The 18296-nt window shown below is 52.0% G+C and overlaps 1 protein-coding gene across 3 annotated transcripts in view; it reads left to right on the plus strand.

The window, feature by feature from the left end:
* Positions 1 to 18296, plus strand: part of Dlec1 (DLEC1 cilia and flagella associated protein) — a 52970-nt gene that overhangs the window by 16854 nt on the left and 17820 nt on the right. For all 3 annotated transcript variants that reach the window (XM_042282042.2, XM_042282043.2, XM_076577325.1), the window contains exons 8-19: positions 271 to 444; positions 1276 to 1412; positions 2829 to 2921; positions 3396 to 3486; positions 4511 to 4673; positions 8462 to 8654; positions 9335 to 9393; positions 9767 to 9935; positions 10328 to 10421; positions 10571 to 10701; positions 10812 to 10970; positions 12115 to 12254. In XM_042282042.2, coding sequence (XP_042137976.2) covers positions 271 to 444; positions 1276 to 1412; positions 2829 to 2921; positions 3396 to 3486; positions 4511 to 4673; positions 8462 to 8654; positions 9335 to 9393; positions 9767 to 9935; positions 10328 to 10421; positions 10571 to 10701; positions 10812 to 10970; positions 12115 to 12254 — 1603 coding nt within the window. The remainder of the gene's footprint in view (positions 1 to 270; positions 445 to 1275; positions 1413 to 2828; positions 2922 to 3395; positions 3487 to 4510; positions 4674 to 8461; positions 8655 to 9334; positions 9394 to 9766; positions 9936 to 10327; positions 10422 to 10570; positions 10702 to 10811; positions 10971 to 12114; positions 12255 to 18296) is intronic.

Raw genomic sequence — 18296 nt, forward strand, 5'->3', positions numbered from 1 at the left:
TGTGAGTGACAGTCCCAAAAGCAGCATCCCTGGAGCTCACTGCCTAACTCGCAGGCAGTTCCACAGAAGAGCCTCCCCTCTCTCGGGAATCGCTCCCTGCTTGCTGGCCTCATGGAGGGGCCTCATGAATCTTGTGGCTTGTGCCGGGCTCCCAAGTCTTAGGAAGTGATTGGGCAGAAACAGACACACTCCGACTTCTGAGGAGGATCAGCCCAGGCCCCGGTGGGCAGCTAGTCCTTCATCCTCATTGGCCACTTCCATGGTCCACAGGGATGTTCCCAGGAAAAGGCGGAATGGTGGCTCCTGGGATGACCTGCCAGTATGTTGTCCAGTTCATTCCGGACTGTCTTGGGGACTTTGATGATTTCATTTTGGTTGAGACCCAGTCTGCCCACACACTGGTGATCCCCCTGCAGGCCCGGAGGCCACCCCCAGTGCTGACCTGTGAGTATGCATTGCACCTTCAGAGGGATTCGGTTAGGGCTGGGAAGCCCCTGTAAGGACGGACAGTGTCTTAGGACTCCCTGGAAGGGGCACAGGTCCTGTATCTCTTGGTTAGAGGCTTCAGAGTCCTGAAAGGAGCCTTCTAGCAGCTTCCACACCAGCAGGCCTTCTCCCGTCTGCAGGGGTTGCTTCTGTGAGGTAGCAGGGGAAGGTGAAAGGTTCCAGGCACCCAGAGGAAAGCTCTGTAGGTGTTGACTCTGGTGCTGGGGAGGCAGGGAGGCGTCCTTAGAAAAGCCAGGTTCTGCTGGTCCCTCTCGGGTACGAGATCCTTCGGCTGGAACTCAGCTCATTCCCTGATTTGTTCCACTACGCCCAAGACCATGTTGGATCTTCCTGGCCCAGATGGGGAGTCTACAGGGAGTGTCTACTCCTACAAGACTATGAGCATGTGACCTGGCAGCACCCTGGACAGAGCCCAAGGGTCTTGGTGGTCATGGCATACCACCCTACTTACCCTTCCTTCTCAGTGTGGTGGGCTGCTCTGAGCTCCAAAACGACGACGACGACGACAGCAGGGTCCATTCAGAGTGATATGTTGTCCTTTTTTAATTAAAATTTGTATTACATTTATTTATTATACTTACATGTGTGGGTTCGGGGAGACCCATGTGCCATGGTGCTCATGTGCTTGTCAGAGGACAGCTTTATAGGAGCTGGTTCCCTCCTTCCACTATGTCGGTCCAGGGGCTTGAACTCAGGTCCTCAGGCTTGGCAGCACACACCCTTATCTGCTGAGCCATCTCCCTGAGCAACCTTTTCCCACGGCTGTAGTGTCACCGGTATTGGACTGTGGCCACTGCCTCATTGGAGGAGTGAAGATAACCAGATTCGCCTGCAAAAACGTGGGCTTCAGCGTTGGCAAATTCTGCATCATGCCCCAAAAGAGCTGGCCGCCGCCCAGTTTCCGGGTGAGTGACTATAGATCGCTTCCTGGGAAAAGAACAAACCACCCAAGGAAATGAGCTCCATGGAGGAGGCTGCTGCATCACACCGGGGACCAGAAACTTACAGAAGTTGGGTGTTGTGTTCCGCAGACCCTGCTGCCGTGACCCTAGAACAAATGTGTCGAGGGCAGGGCTATGCCTCTGGTTACGAGCACACCCCCCGCCCCCCCCCCCCCCGCCCCCGCGATCCGCGATCCTGGGTGAGGTGTAGCCTCCCTCTTGTTTTGTAATTCAGTCTCTCTGAGTTCAGCTTTATTATAGCACGTCGGAGCAGTGTGGGAGAGCACAGGCAGGCGGCTTTGGTTGAATTCTGCTGGTATTTATTTAGCACGGTACTTAAAAATGTTTTGGGGTGGGGAGATGGCTCAGACGGTGAAGTGGAAGAACCTGTCTGATCCTCAAAACTCACATAAAAAAAGCCACTCTGGCATAATCCTGAAGGTGTGAGGCAGACAGTGAGCCTGGCCCTCACTGGCCAGTCAGCTTAGCCTGCTCGGTGAGTTCCAGGCCAATGAGAGACCCTGTCCCCAAAAGCAAGGTGGACAGCATTGCTGGAGGACAATGTCTGAAGCTGCCCTCTGGCCTTCACATGTACACATGTACATGTGTACCCACACACACGAACACAGACACACATATGTACACACAATATGTGTGAACCAGCCATTGAAAGCAGGAGACTGTGTGTGAGTGCCTGTACCCCTGGGCTCTTTGCTGGGACCTCGTGGGACCAGGGAGCAGAGCTCTGTCCTGTTATCTTTGCACTGCCCAGGCAGCCCCAGCCGACACCGGCGACATGACCTGTGCTCTGCAGTTTCTGTCACAGTGCGTAGGTTTCCCCGTGCCTTCTGGCCTGGGAGTATGAGGCAGACCCAGAAACCTCCCTTCCCGGCGTCTCTGCTGCAGGGCAGGATCTTGTAAGCACCAGTTTGTGACTCTAGCCCAAAGGTTTTGTGTGAAATCCACAATTCTGTTACCAAGTTGACAGGTGTCTTCGACACTCAGAAGCACTCAGAGGTAGTCAGGGACAGAGGCAGACTCGGTGGCCACCACAGGCAGAACCCGGTGTTCCGGGAAGCCCTTCCTGTACATCTCATGTCCCGAGCACTTGGCGGTAGTATTGCTTCCCAGATGTCAGTGACTTACCCCTAACCTCCAGAGCCTCGCCCGGTGCCTGGCAAAGGTGGAGTGAACACACCCTCAGGGTGGCTGAGTCATGATTTCCTCACTCACAGGACACTTGGAGGATCCTTAAAATCCCCAGACAGCAAAATGAATATCTGGAGAAGTTTGCAGTGAGCACTGGATTTTGCGATTTCTGTCACACCATTGTGCAACCCTCTTGTTTTTGAAATCGTTGTGATTGTTTTTATTCTTTAGGCTGTTGCGACCACCGGCTTTGTGGAGCAGCCTCCCTTTGGAGTCATGCCGTCGGTGTTTGAGCTGGCTCCGGGGTTTGCCATCCTGTTGGAGGTGGGTAGTCAAACCTGTTCCTCATGCTTACCCATGGTGGCTGCCTCGGGTGTTCCATCTTCGCGTCCACCTGTCTTCATGGCTCACACCCACACCGTTCTGACCCAGGTCCCAGCACTGGGACTCTAGTCAGGGGTGTGTGCTTGCATTCTGTGGCTGCCTTGTGACTTCACAGGTTGTCCTCTGACCTCCATGTTCCTGCTGTGGCACACCCTTCCACTAAATAAATAAATTAAGATGTTAATACGGGACATTATGGTTTGGATCTGAAATGTCTCCTATAAGTCCATATTTCAAAGTCCTGTCCTTCAGCTGGTGGCATTTTTTCCCAGATGCTGTAGAGCCTTTCATAGGTGAGGCCTCACTGGCCAAAGTAGGTCATCAGGGGCAGACCTCTGAAGGTGACACCCGGTCCCTGGCCCTCGCCATGTTTCCTGGTTAGTCTCTGCCATACACATCTTCTCCCTTCTGCAGGTCTTGTTCCTCCCGACCGGCCTAGGCAAGGCAGAGGAGACCTTCGTCATCGTGTGTGATAACTGCCAGACAAAGGAGCTGGTCGTCGTAGGTGGGGCTGGGGTCTCAGAAGCGTTCACCATAGGGGCATCGGCAGGGCATGCTGCGCCTGCCCCAGCCGGGTGGGGGGATCTGAGGGCACACTGCCTTGAACTCCTGCCCCACCTGCCCCTACTTCCCGAGTGCTGAGGTTACAGGTGAGAGAGTCATCTGTGGCTCCCACATAAATGACTGCTTACAGCTCTATGTGGTGATATATTGTGTACCCTAATAAAATTTGCCTGAAGATCAGAGAAGCAGAGCAAGCCACAGCCACCACCTCTTACCTCACCAACTCCTCAGCCTGAAAGAGCTCCAGCCGAAAGAGCTTCCTGAGCCTAAAAGGCTTTAGTTCCAATCTCCTCATGCCTTATATACCTTGCTCCATCCACTAATGCTTAAAACCCTTCTTAGTGCTGGGATTAAAGCCATGTGACTTCCCAAACAAAGACATGAGATCTCAAGTGCTAGGATTAAAGGTGTGTGCCACCACTGTCTGGCTCTGTTTTCTCTCCCAGACTGAGTCAATCTCATGTAGTACAGGGTGGCTTTGAACTCACAGAGATCCAGACAGATCTCTGCCTCCCGAGTGCTAAGATTAAAGGTGTGTGCCACCACTGCCTGGCCTCTATGTTTAATCAAGTGGCTTGTTCTGTTCTCTGATCTTCAGGCAAAGTTTATTAGGGTACACAATGTATCACCACACCTCTAGGTTTTTGCAAGGTCCGAGAGGGCATTTTTCTGAATTGTACCAGGTACACACAATCTATCCTTTTCTCCCTTCCTTCCATCTGTCTGTCCAGTTTACTCAGTAGTCATTAATGAGTATCTGCTGCATGCAAAGCTCTCTCTGGTCTGGGAAGACGTGAGGCTGTGAATGGGTGATCAAGACCTGCTTTCCCTTTCTATATGCTCTGGGGACCCGAATAAGGCCAGCTGCAGGGGGACATGGCATGGGTCCCATGGCAGTCTGTGGCCCCTGGTTGCCGACTTCAGCCTGGTGATACTTGATGAACCTTCCTACTCTCCTCCATCAGGAACTGGACAGCTGGTGGCTTTGGATCTGATCTATATTTCTGGTGGAAAAAGTGAACCAGACCCAGGAGAGCTGAGAGATTTAACAGCCCAGTACTTTATCCGATTTGAGCCTGAAAACCTCCAGTCTACCTCAAGGAAACAGCTCATTATCCGAAATGCTACGTGAGTGGCCCTGGCATGGCGTTGACACACAGCCCTGGTCCTCCCTCAGCTAGCCCCGAGTTCCTCATGGGGCAAGAGTGCTTTCTAAGAGTCAGAGGGAGTTGTGAGCCCAGAATGGATTCAGATTGGATGGAAGGCTCCTGGTTCACATCGCCCATCATGCAACCATTAGACGTGTGTGTGTGTGTGTGTGTGTGTGTGTGTGTGTGTGTGTGTGTGTGTGTTTGTGATGTGTGTGTGGTGTGTGTGTGTGTGTATGGTGTGTGTATGTGTATGGTGTGTGTGGTGTGTATGTGGTGTGTGTGTGTATATGGTGTGTGTATGGTGTGTGGTGTATGTGTGTATGGTGTGTGTGTGGTGTATGTATGGTGTGTGTGTGTGTGGTGTGTGTGTATGGTATGTGTGTGTGTGTGCATGCATGAGTTGTGTGTGTTCAGGTGTACATGTTTGTGGAGTTTGTGATGGATATGAGCAGGCCAGAGGACAAACTTGGCCCTAGTTCTTCAGGCACCATCACCTTGGTTTTTTCACCTGTGTGAAAGATTTGTTGGCCTACACTTGGCTGGCCAGGAAGCCCAGAGGATCTGCTTGCCCCCACTTCCCAGCACTGGGGTTGTACGCTTTTGTTGTTGTTTTGTTTTGTACAGGGTCTCACTGTGTAGCCTTGAACTCACCATGTAAACCAAGCTGGCCTCAAATTTACAGAGATCTGTCAGCCTCTGCCTCTGAGTGCTGGGATCAAAGGCATGTGCCACCATGACCGGTTTATACCCAGAGGTTCTGCGTCTTATTAACAGGCTGAGATTTCACTCAAGTTCCATGCTTGCCCGACAAATGCTTTACCAATGAACTGTCTCCCCAGCTGGCTATTTCTATTTAAACTGGTTAAAATGAAATCAAATGACAAGCACCTCCTCAGTACACTAGCCACATTTTAAGTTCTTGGTGGCCACTGAAAACCAGTGGCTACTGTACTGAATAGTGTGGCCATGTAGGGTCTTCACTGTGGGAAGCCAGATTGCACCATGAACACAATGTCCCTCCACCACACTAAGCCAGGAATAAATAGGTGGTTTTGTTTCCTTTTATTGTTTTTAATTGAAAGAGAATTATATTACTTTCTCCCTCCCTTTTCTACCTCCAGCGCCCCCCCCCAGCTACCCTTCCTCAACCCCTCCCATACCCAATGCCACTTTCAAGTTTGATAGCCTCTTTCTTTGATTATGAGTGTTACATACATATACATATGTGTGTGTGTGTGCACCGATACAAAGATGCAAGTACACCCTGCCGAGTCTCTCTTGCCCACTCTGCACTGAACAGCCAGTGATGGAGCCCAGCCCTGGGAGGGGCTACTTCTCCCAGCGGTCAGTGGTTGCCTGGAGTTCTTTGTCTAGGGAGGGATACCACTAATTTTTCCCTTCATCATTAACATGCCCCTGTACTGCCGTAGTTCTGTCTAGGCGAGACTGTTGCATGGCAGATTTCCTGGTGTTTTGGCTCTTACACTGTGATGTTCTCTGAGTCTCAGATGCAGGAGCTGTGGTGTAAATGTGTCCACGACCTGTTGATCTCTGCAGGTGTCCAGCTATGGTTTTCTGTGGTGTCTCCATTCACTGTAAAGAGGGGCTTCTTGGATGAGGGGTAGCATCTCCGCCTCCCTGTGGGTATGAGGAAAAGATCTAGACTATAAGGAACCATACTGGTCTGGTGAAGTGACGCCAGTACAGTCTTTCTAACGTCTGTGACCTCCCTAACTCCAGGAAGTCAGCTAGGTTTCCAGTACCTGGCATGGTTTCCCTCCTCTTGAGTGGACCTCAAGTCTAATTAGAAAATTGTTGGCTGCCACCTACATGTGAGTGCCTCTTCTGAAGGGGTCGGTATCGGCTCAGGACCCCCAAGACCAAGTTCTCAGCACAGAGGAGATTTATTTGCCCCAGAGGGACAGAGGGCAGGAATAAGAGACAAAGACAGGAGACAGAGGCTGAGGGAGAAGGGGAAGGGGACAGGGAGGATGGGCAGGAATATTGTCTGTGGTGGGGGGACGACAAAGGATTGCCTCTGGATAGGGGGGAGACAGATGTGTCCCATAGGCAAATGGTGGTTTAGGGAAAGGGCAAACAGCACTGTCTTAGTTAGGGTTTCCACTGCTGTGAAGAGACCGCATGACCACGACAACGCCTACAAAGGAAAACATTTAATTAGGTGAGCCAAGGGGGGCTTTTGATTGCTGGACTTCACTGCTTTGATAGCTGGACCTTGGTAGTCAGCCTCAGGAGGAGGGAGTGGCCAAATAAGGGAATGGACCTTGGAGGCTAGCTTCAGGAATGCCATCTAACAGTTTTTAGGAAGGCAGAGGGAATTGGGGTGGGGGTGGGGGGCAAGGCCGGCCAGAGCCACGTGCTTGCGTGGGCCAGCGTCCTTCAGCTTCTTTCTCTTTTATGCTTATCTTGACATGTTTGTAAGTGTTGCAGCTGGGGAGGACGCTCAATCGCTTCCCTCCCTCGGTAGCTTGCATAGTATTTTCTGGAACCATGGAAGCTATACCATAGGGAAGATGCTTCCGGGTCAGATTCAGCTCAAATCATCAGTCCTGTGTCCCAAGTGGGCAGTGTCTCCAGCAATAGGGGTCACCTCAACCTTGAGAGGTGACCAAGGGCCACATCAACAATCCCTGTTGTTTGAGGAATCACTTGAACTACTCCGACCAAACATTTGGAAGGAGATTTCTTGTGCCTGGTCCTGGGTTGTTAGTCTGTGGGTCTAGGGGAGAGCATTGTCAGCCCAAGTAGCTGACTTCCTTTAAGATGTAAGTATGGTGTGTGTGTGTGTGTGTGTGTGTGTGTGTGTGTGTGTGTGTGTGTGTACAGACACTTACGTGTATTGTGTATACTTTTAGGTAAATATATAATGACTCCTTGAGGCTTTATTGAACAGCATTGGTGTATCTGCCCTGTGTCCCTCCTTCTCCTTCTGCACAGACCTCCTTCCCTGCACCCGGTTGGAGTCCTTCCCTGTTACTCAGTTTCCTACTTCATATCACCTGTAGTCTCCTATTCCGTTTTGTGGTGGTGGTCTCAGAATGGTTTTCCAGAGACGTCATTTTGTGTCCCTGTCCCGGGAGCCATTCAGACCCCAGGCAGGGTCTTTGGGCTCAGCCCTCACTGCCTGGTCCTTCCTTGTCCAACCTTTGAACATCACATTCCAGCCCTGACCTCAGTGGGCCTCCCAGTCAGGGGTGCCCCGGGACACGGAATGGAGGGACTGACCTGACATCCCCCTCCATCCCACCACTCAGAAGCATGTCTTGAGTCCTGTCCATTATGGTGCTGTAGAGCTGGGGCTGTCCTTGTCAGTAACCAGTGGGCACATGACTCTCTGAATACAGCCATCATCCCAGGAGACCATGGCTGGAGGCAGAAGGTGAGAATGTGGTCCGTATGGGAAAGCTGGAATGCTCACGTGGTAGGAGACACTTTAGAGAGTTTCCAGGGATGCCTGGACCCCTCTAGTATAATGGCGAGAGTGTGACATTTCGCATCCCCCACGTCCCCTGACTCACTGTGGCTTCAGTTCCCAGCTGCTGAGGTGGGGACTCTTAGGTGGTCTCCTCTGTGGACGCGCTGCTGTCCTTACCCAGGTTGCCCTCAGCTGCTCTGGGGGAAAAGCTGGAAGCCTGTTCTGGTCACTTCTTGTCTAGAATAGAGCCAACCAATCACAGGGTGGGAGCCTCGAGGGCCGAGGCGTGGCCTGGGATCCACCGCCCACAGCAGCTCTTGCTCCCACAGGCACGTGGAGCTGGCCTTCCACTGGCAGATCATGAAACCCAACCTGCAGCCTCTGATGCCTGGAGAGACACACAGCTCAGACAGCATCAAGTGCCACCCTGACAGGGAGACGGCCTTCTCCATCATTCCTGAGAAGGGCGTCCTCGAGGGCCACTCAGACCATGAGTTCATCCTGAGTTTTTCTCCTCACGAGGTCTCCTCATTAGCCACTGACGGGGGTCATTCGCTTTCTGTGTCCCTCCTCCTCCAACCCCCATGTGTAACCACAGCTGGGCCTGAGGAGGCACCGGGGCACCCTGCAGAGGGCCGCATGTAGCTCAGAGTATGGCTGGAATGCAGGTCTGGTGTGCGGGACTGAGCAGCCGGTTTCCTGGTTCTGTCCCCAAATGTGCCTCCTGCAGCACAGCCCTGTGCCTGTTCCTCAGTCCTGGTGACTTTCACAGTTCAAGGCACATAACTGTCTCCACCCGTCCCCTGCAGCCCCTGCAAGCAAGGCGTGGGCTCCCGAGTGAGTGCCAGCATGGCGCAGGACTGGGCCAGGGCTGTTGTAGATGGTCTGAGACTGAGTGGTGTGTGGCTGCCCAGGAGGGTCTGGTCCCTTAAACACACCGAGGGTGCTAATCGGAGCCAATGTCAGACTTGGGGGGCTGGGGCTTTCTTTGCTGACCAGTAGGTTCCTGCCTTGGCAGGGATCCCCTTCTCCCTACAATGGACAGGGGACACCGGGAAGCAGTGCATCTTTCAGAGCCTCCCCCCCCCCCCCCCCCCCCCCCCCCGGCACCCTGGCTCCGGAAACAGGAATCCCTTCCCTGTCCCCTAGATCCCTGCAGGCAGGCGGTCTGGCTGGAGGTCGGGTCTGTGTTTCTCTTGCAGCTCAAGTGTTTCCACAGTGTACTGCAAATGGTTCTGGAAGCTGTGCCCGAGCCCTTGAGGTGAGGAGGTGAGCCTAGATAAGGAGGGCCACTGCTACCCCTGGGCATCCTGGCTGGTAGACTCTGGATGCTGCTGAGTACTGTGGGAAGGTTTGCATGATGCACTGGCTAAGGTGGGTCTCCAGGGAGCATGGTGCACAGGTCCCATGGAGGCTTCACTCTGTTCCTGGAGGCAGCAGGTCCACGCCCCAGGCTTTAGGCTACTCGGCTGTCATTTTACCCGGCCACAGTGCAGACATTGTCATATGACTGTGGGGTTGGGGGTCGAGGGTAAGGGAACCCTTTGCATTCACAAGAACAAACCAGTGGGAGAGAGGCAGAGGCATGCCCCTGGGGTATGTCAGCCCCCAGCTCACAGTGGCTTTGTGTTCAGCTCAGGGGTGGAGAACCTGGGGGACTATTCCTACTCAGTGGATGATGTGATCGTCCTGGAAATCGAGGTGAAAGGCTCAGCAGAACCCTTCCAAGTCCTTTTAGAGCCCTACGCCCTCATCATCCCTGGCGAGAGTTACATTGGCATCACCGTGAAGAAGGACTTTAAGGTAATCCTCTCATCAGCGTCACTGGCCCGGGTGACACTGTACTTAGGTGTAAGTGTGGTGAAGAGAGAGCTCAATAGGCCACACCACGGAGCCTGTAGCGGTTTACACTCCTGGATCAGGCTTGTTTGACCTACCAGTGTCCAGAATCTTCTGAAGTCAGGGCTATGGAACTCATTCCCGGGTCTTCGGCAGGATGTGCTGCCTGTGTCCCCACAACATGGAACAAAGGTGCCCCTTGGGTAGGGAGGCCTGGGGCTTCGGATGGTCAGCAGCTGGCAGAGCATCAGATAGACGACCCCTTGGGCGCCGGCGATCCCACCGTCCTTCCGCAGGTTCTGATTTGACACGGAAGGGCAGTACCCAGGCAGCCTGCACTGGCATGTGTCTTTCAGATGTGGAATAACAGCAAGTCGCCCATCAGATACACATGGAGCAAGATCAGCCACTGTCACATCATCGAAGTGGAGCCCTGCACAGGCGTGATAGGTAGTTCACCTGCTTCAGAAGGGTGTGGCCGGCCTGGGGCTGGGTGCAGGGGACCCATGCAGGGCCCTGGTTGTCCTATGGTCAGACCCAGCCTGACAGGACACCGTACCCACCCCTGATCACCACCTCAATGTCGTCATCCTCCCTAGAGCCTAATGAGGTCGGAGATTTTGAGTTAAACATAACCGGTGGAGTCCCTGGCCCAACCAGCCAGGACCTGCAGTGTGAAATCAAAGATTCACCCTGCCCGGTGGTTCTTCACATTGAAGCTGCCTTTAAGGTGGGGACTGGGCAGCTGGGAATGCCTGGAGAGCTTTGAGGGGGAGGGGGGAGCAGGACCCAGCCCCTTCCCAGGCAGGCAGGCAGTGACAGGCCCCTCTGGTGTTTCAGGGACCTGCTTTGGTCATCGATGTCCCGGCCCTTCAGTTTGGTCTGCTCCGCCTGGGCCAGAAGGCCTCATGCTCCATCCAGATCCGGAATATCAGCCAGCTCTCTGCCGTGTGGCATTTGAGGGAGAGCCCATTATGCCTGGCAGAGAGACATGAGGATGTGAGTGGGACCCTGCAGGCTCCCTGGATGTGGCCTCTCCATGGGACACTCACCTTTGGCTCCTGTCTGAACTGGGACACTTGCTCTGAGGCAGCAGTCTCCAGGGTGGAATTCACCCCTCAGCCCCAATTCCACAGGCATTTCCTGTTCCCTTTTTCGACCACTGGATGCAGAAGAGGGTGGTGTGGGGGTTCTCCTTCTTGGAAGCAGCCTGAGTCCAGAAAACAGGCAATGTGGTCAGAAGGCGCTGTTGGCCAAGGCCTCCCTCCTCCACATCACCTACCTGGGAAATGTGGCTGCAGTTTCAGTCCTTGCCACCAGGGGGCGGCCGGTGGCTCAAACCTGAGGCTCTCCAAACAAAGCTCAATTTCTGCAGACGTGAGCTGTTAGCTGCTCTGCGTTCAATCCCCAGCTCTGCATGTGGTGGCATGTGCCTGCATTCCCAGAGCTCTGAGCTCTGATGAGGTGGGAATGGGTTCAATTCAGGTCATCTCCAGGCAGTTGTGGCCTTCTTAGTCCCACAGGTGCCCCTCTCATCGGGGACAGAGGAAGTGGGGTGGAGGTCCCTTCCCAGAAGCAGACACTTTGGGACACTTCCTTTGTGTCACTTTGCATCTGTCCACTCTTCCCTTGCGTGCATGTGGGGAGTGGGTTTGCTGATGGGTGAGTCAATCCCGGGGGGGGGGGCGGGAACCAGGATGGGGACAAGGGGGGAGTCCGTCTGGCTGCAGCTTCTGCCCTCCCCAGTGGGGTGACCTGATGGCTAGCCTCGGTTGAAGCTGTCGGAGACGGGCCTGGGCCTGCCCAGAGCACCTCCTCCAGGGCGCCCAAGCTCTCCTCCTGTTCCTCTTTGGTTTCTCAGGCCCCTTCCCCACCCCCCAGTGCCCCCTCCGGGCACCTCTGCCTTCCACCTCTCGGCTCAGCGCCAGGATTGTGGGAACCTCTGTCTTGTGCATTCCTCTACCTGAACACCTAGTTTTTGTACCCTTGTTCCTGATGTCCTCACCAGCCGAGGTCCCATCTCCTGGGTTTCATGCCTGGGAGATCCAGGGGCAGCTTGGGGGTGGTCCTGATCAGACAGTCAACCCCTGCACCCCAGCTCCCCTGTCCTCACTTGGCACTGTGTCTTCTGGGTTGACCGTAGGTGTCCCCTTTGGACATGGATCCCTTCAGCGGCCAGCTTCACCCTCTGGGGGAGTGCAAGGTGACTGTGGCCTTAGAGACTTCTCACTGTCGGCGGCTGCAGACGGTCCTGGAGCTCAAGGTGGAGAATGGAGCCTGGAGGTATGGAGGGGTCCGAGGGTCACAGTGGCCTGTGTCTTCACCTTGTGTCAACAGTGTGCGCAACTCTGTATTTGTCTAGAGATATTTCTGAGCTTAGAACTACAGACTGAGGGGCTGGAGGGATGCCGCAGCGGTTAAGGGTGCTCGATGTTCTCCCCGATGGTCAGGGCTGATCACCAGCATCCAGGTCAGACAGCTCACAATTCGCCTGTAGCTCCAACTCCAGGGTAGCCCATGCTGGCTTCCGGCCTCCTCGGGTTGTTCCCTAGCAGGAGGAAGTGTAAGAGTGGAAAACTGGACACACTGTTGCTCGTGGGCGAGAGAAAGTGGAAAACTGGACACACTGTTGCTCGTGGGCGAGAGAATGGGCCCAGGCAGTGTTCAAGGCGCGCTAACGCTGTTGTGTTCTGGTAGGAACAGGAGAGGCTCGGAGGGCGGTGATGCCCCTCCCCTTTCTCCCTCTTCCGTCCCTGCCCCTCTCTCCTCTCACTTTTGCAGTGAAAGTTTTCTCATGTCCATAAACAAGAGTTTTACCACCACCCCCAAACTCATTGTCTCCTTCACTAATTACCAACTCAGCACAAACACTAATTAATCCATATCTCTTCCTCTTCCTGCCTCTTCCAAATTCAAAATATTTTGACCCTCCTCCCTCCGTCTCTCCTCACTTCCTTTCTGATTGGTTTTTTGAGACCGGATCATGTAGCCTAGGCTGGCCTTGAACTCACCATGCAACAGAGGACAGTCTTAAACTTTCTCAAGCACTGGGAGAGCAGGTGAAGCCACCAAGGCTGGATAGAGAATATTTGATTTTTAAAAGATTATTTATTGTTCCTTGATTATTTTGTTTTGTATTGTGTATGTGTGTGTGTGTCTGTATGAGTGTGTATGTATGTGTGTATGTGTCTGTATGCTTGTGTATGTGTGTGTATGAATATGTATGTGTGTGTCTGTATGAGTGTGTATTGTGTGTGTATGTGTGTGTGTCTGTATGAGTGTATATGTATGTATGTGTGTGTATGAGTGTGTCTTGTGAGTGTGTATGTATGTGTATGTGTGTATGTATGTATGTGTGTGTATGAGTGTGTCTTGTGAGTGTGTATGTATGTGTATGAGTGTGTATGTGTGTGTGTGTGTATGAGTGTGTCTGTGTGAGTGTGTAGGTCACTAGAGGGTGTCAGGTGCCCTCCATCACGGTCTACCTAACCCTTTGAGGCTGCATCTCCACCTGTGAACAGTACTTCTCTGAGGACTGGGTGACATTTTCCTCGTGGCAAAGGACACTGAACATCTTTTTGTGCTCACTGGTCAGTTGTGAATTCTCTTTGCCGAAGTACCTATCCAGATGGCCTGTCCATTTTCAGAACTGGGATTCCCTCAGGAGACCCCGCCTATCCCTAAAAGTTTATAGTGTCTTCACTAGTGTGACCGCTGGGAAGGGGCCACGCCTTACCACGAGGGGCAAACAGCCCCTAGCTCGTGACCCTGTAAGCAGCCCTAATGAAACGTATTTCCTCTTAAGGTTTCTGCTGCTGTGATGAAACACTGTGAAAAAAGCAAGTTGGGGAGGAAAGGGTTAATTTCGCTCGCACTCCCCCTTCCCCCTCCCCCTCCCCCTCCCCCTCCCCCAATAGCTCATCATTGAAAGCAGTCAGGATGGGAACTCAAGCAGGGCAGAGGCCAGGGAGGGTGCCCAACTCTCCCTGCTTGCTCAGCTTTCTTATGAACCCAGGACCACCGGCTCACAGGTGGCCCCACCCACAGTGGGCTGGCCTTCCCCTGTCAATCACTAATTAAGAAAATGCTCTGGAGGCTGGCCGGGCCTGCAGTTCTATCTCATGGAGGCGTTTTCTCAACTGGGGCTCCCTCCTCTCAGATGACCACAGCCTGTGTCAAGTTGATGCAGAACTAGCCAGCACAGCCACTAGGTCTCCCCACCAACACCCCAAAAAGACAAGACGGGAGAAGGGAGAGCAGATGGGAAGAGGGAGAAGGGAGAGCAGATGTGAGGAGGGAGAAGGGAGAGCAGATGTGAGGAGGGAGATGACTGTAGGACTGGGACAAGAGGGTCAATGGCGGGTAAATTAAAACATAAATGTATGTATGAAAACGCCACAATAAACCCATTGTTATGAATTATTCACGAATGCTAAAAAACTAAGAAATAGGATTCTCAGCCAGCTGGTGGTGGCTCCCACCTTTGATCCCTGCACACTGGAGGCAGGGGCAGGCAGCTCTGAGTTCAAGACCAGCCTGGTTTACAGAGTGAGTTCCAGGACAGCCTGGGCTACAGAGTGAGTTCCAGGACAGCCAGGGATACACAGGGAAACCCTGCCTTGAAAGACAAAAACAAACAAACAAACAAACAAACAAACAAGAAATAGTATTCTTTGTCATTCCCGAGTTTGTAAGAAATCTTTATATATCTAACATGCAAGTCTCTAATCTGATACACTGTTTTCAACCATTCTGTGGTCTTATTCTCTTGATAGTATTTTTTAAAGGATTTCTTTATTTTTATTTCATGTACAATGGTATTTTGCCTGCAAGTATGTCTGTATAAGGATGTCGGGTCCCCTGGAACTGGAGCTACAGACAGTTGTGAGCTGCCATGTGGGTGCTGGGAGCTGAACCCAGGTCTTCTGGAATAGTAGCCAGTACTCTAACCACTGAACCATCTCTCCAGCCCCCTTTTGATAGTATTATTAAAGTACAAAAACATTTAACTTTGTTAGGTTCAACTTGCCAAGTCCTCTCCTCTGTTGGGTGAAGCGTTGTGCGTCTGCTAGGCTGTCTGGTTTGTAACAGTGTTCAAGCCTTCCCTTTCAACATGCATTTTAGTTCTGTCCATTCTTAAAAATAAGAGAGGGAGGTCTCCAACCATGCTAGTCAAATGTCCATTTCCCCTTTAATGTTGCCAGCTTCTGTGTACATGAGACCCATCAGCACAGATTTAGCTACTGGTTTATGGATATCTCTCTCTCTCTCTCTCTCTCTCTCTCTCTCTCTCTCTCTCTCTCTCTCTCTCTCTCAATTTTTTGAGACAGGATTTCTTTGTGTGGCCCTGGCTGTCCTGGAACTTGCTTTGCTCTGTGGACCAGGCTGGCCTCAGACTCACAGAGATCTAGCCTCTGCCTCTGCTTCCCGAGTGCTGGGATTAAACGCATGCACCACCACTGCCTAGCTGTAGTCCTCTTTTTAAATCAGATAAAAGAAATGAGTTACAGGAAAAAAATAAATTTATTCCATCTTTCATATTTACTTATGGTTTTTCTTTGATAGTATCACGTCAGTCCGGACCCTACCAGAGAAACAGAACAATAACATATTTATTAAAGCAATGTTGTAGGGGGAAGGGGGAGAGGAGGGCTGGGGAGAGAGCTGAGTTGATGAGATTCTTGCTGTAAAAGCCTGAGAGCCTGAGTTTGGATGCCTAGCACCCACACGAGAAGCCAATCACAGTAGATTTTGTTTTGGGTTTTTAAAAAATATTTTTTTATTGTTTTCTCATACATTACATCTCAACCATAGTTTCCCAGGTTCCATCACAGTTTCATCTCGGTGCCTCTCCCCTCCTCTCTTCCACTCCCCTCCTCCCCTCCCCTCTCCCACAGATCTGCTCCTCCTCCATTTCCCCTCAGAAAAGAGCAGGCCTCCCAGGAATATCCACTGAACACAGCATATCAAGGCTGGACAAAGCAATCCAGTAGGAGGAAAAGGGCCCCAAGAGCAAGCAAAAGAGTCAGAGACCTCCCTATACCCACTGTTGGGAGTCCCACAAGAAGACCAAGCTGCACAACTATAACATATGAGCAGTGGACCTAGCTCAGACCCATGCAGGGTCCGTGTTTGTCTCTGCAGTCTCTGTGAGTCCCTGTGAGCCCTGCTTAGTTGATTCTCTGGGCCGTGTTCTCCTGGTGTCCTTGACTCCTCTGGCTGCTACAGTCCTTCCTTTCCCTCTTCTTCCGGGTTCCCCTGGCTCTGCCTAGTGTTTGGCTGGGGGTCTCTGCCTCTGCTCCCATCAACTGCTGGATGAAACCCCTCTGTTCTCTCTGATGACAGCTGGGCTAGGTGTTGATCTATGAGTATAGCAGAATACTGTTAGGAATCATTTCATTGCCTTTTTGTTGTTGTTGTTGCCAGTCATGTTTGGTTTTGTCCTGGGTCTGTCTCTGGGCTGTCCTGCCTCTGGTTCCTGGCCATCCAGGCAGGGTCAGTCATGGGCTCCCTCTCGTGGTGTGGGCCTCAAGTTGGACCAGTCATTGGCTGGCCACTCCCACGTGTTCTGCCCCGCCACGCCCCAGCACGTCTTGCAGGAAGGACAGATTATTGGTTGAAGGTTTTATGGCTGGGTTGATGTCCCAGTCCCACTGCTGGGAACCTTGCCTGGTTATAGAAGATGGCCAGTTTGGGCTTCATATTCTGAATTACTCTACAAAAAAAAAAAAAAAATCCCGAGTGAGGTAACCCAGACCCAGAAAGACAAACATGGTGTGCACTCACCTGTAAGTGGACATTAGCTATTGAGTAAAGGGCAATCATGCTGCAAGCCACGGACCCAGAGAGACTGGGTAACAAGAGATTTTGAGGTGAACTGGGGGCGAGTGGAGACGGGAACAGGAGGATGGGGTGGGAAAAACGGAGGGAGAGGGTACTGGGAGAGATGACTGGAACTGGGGGGCTCTTGGGGGGCAATGTAGCAACCTAGTGCAGTAGGAACTCCCGCCGCCGAAGAGTGGTCCTGAAGTCTCCTAGTGTGGCAGCATGTGTTTGTGTCTCATCACTGGGGAGGCAGAGACAGCCAGAGCTCCCAGGCTCACTGCTGGCCAGCTCAGCTGGACTCTGTCTCAACCAACAAAGTAGACAGCAACTCAGGACACAACCAACACTGGCATCGACCTCCTCTCTCTCTCTCTCTCTCTCTCTCTCTCTCTCTCTCTCTCTCTCTCTCTCTCTCACACACACACACACACACACACACACACGCGCGCGCGAGAGAGACTGTTACAGCCAGACATGGTACATGCCTATAATACCAGCACTCAGAAAGCTGAAATAGGAACATTGTGAATTTAAACACTGCCCAAGATACAAAACAAGACTACGTATTCTATTATATATACTACTCAGTACATATAATATATAAACTATATATAATATTATGTGTGCATGTATATACAATTTCTTGCAAGGACTCAATCAACTCACCTAACTGTGGCTGGCCAGGCAATCCCAGGCTCTTGCTTTTAAGGCCTCTCAGATGATTGACAGGCCCATCTGGACTCTAGGATAATCTCCTTCGCTTACTATATCAGCTCACCATAATGTTAATCTCACTACAAAATGCCCCCAGCCATCTAGACATGTAGAGCACTTGCCCATCAAGCTCCTGCCTCACAACAAGAAAAAAAAAAAAAAAAGAACAAACTGAAAAGCAACTCTCTTTATGTCCGCCAGAGAATCTCCCAATCCCAGGGAGACAGTCAAATGTAGTAAACGGACCAGTTTCCCTGAAGCAGCAGTGGTTGGACCCAGTCATGGAAGGAACACTCACTAGCTTCAACAAATTCTGGAGGCTGAATGTTAACTGGGATAAGACTCAAAACTTTTGGGAGCTGCTGTAGTTTACTTTGTGTTGTGGTAAAACTCTCTGACCTTTACCCTTTAGGAAGAGGGGATAGAGGTGGGGAGGAGGTGGGGGGAATCGGAAGAGGGATGAGAGGGGGATCTGTGGTTGGTATGTAAAATGAATAAAAACACTTTTTAAGTAAAAACAAACCTCTGACCAGCTGGGCAGTGGTGGTGCATACTTCTAATCCCAGCACTCAGAAGGCAGATGCAGGCGGATCTCTGTGAGTCTGAGGCCAGCTAGGACAGCCAGAGCAACACAGAGAAACCCTGTCTCTAAAAAAAAACAACAACAACAAAACATTCTAACCAAAAGCAGCTTAGAGCAAAAGATTTATTTGGCTTGCACTCCCAGGTCATAGTGCATCACTGAGGAAGTCACGGCGGGAACCGGAAGCAGAAACCACAGAGAAA

This window comes from Peromyscus maniculatus, chromosome 7 (genome assembly GCF_049852395.1).
Source record: "Peromyscus maniculatus bairdii isolate BWxNUB_F1_BW_parent chromosome 7, HU_Pman_BW_mat_3.1, whole genome shotgun sequence".
Classification (NCBI taxonomy): domain Eukaryota; kingdom Metazoa; phylum Chordata; class Mammalia; order Rodentia; family Cricetidae; genus Peromyscus; species Peromyscus maniculatus.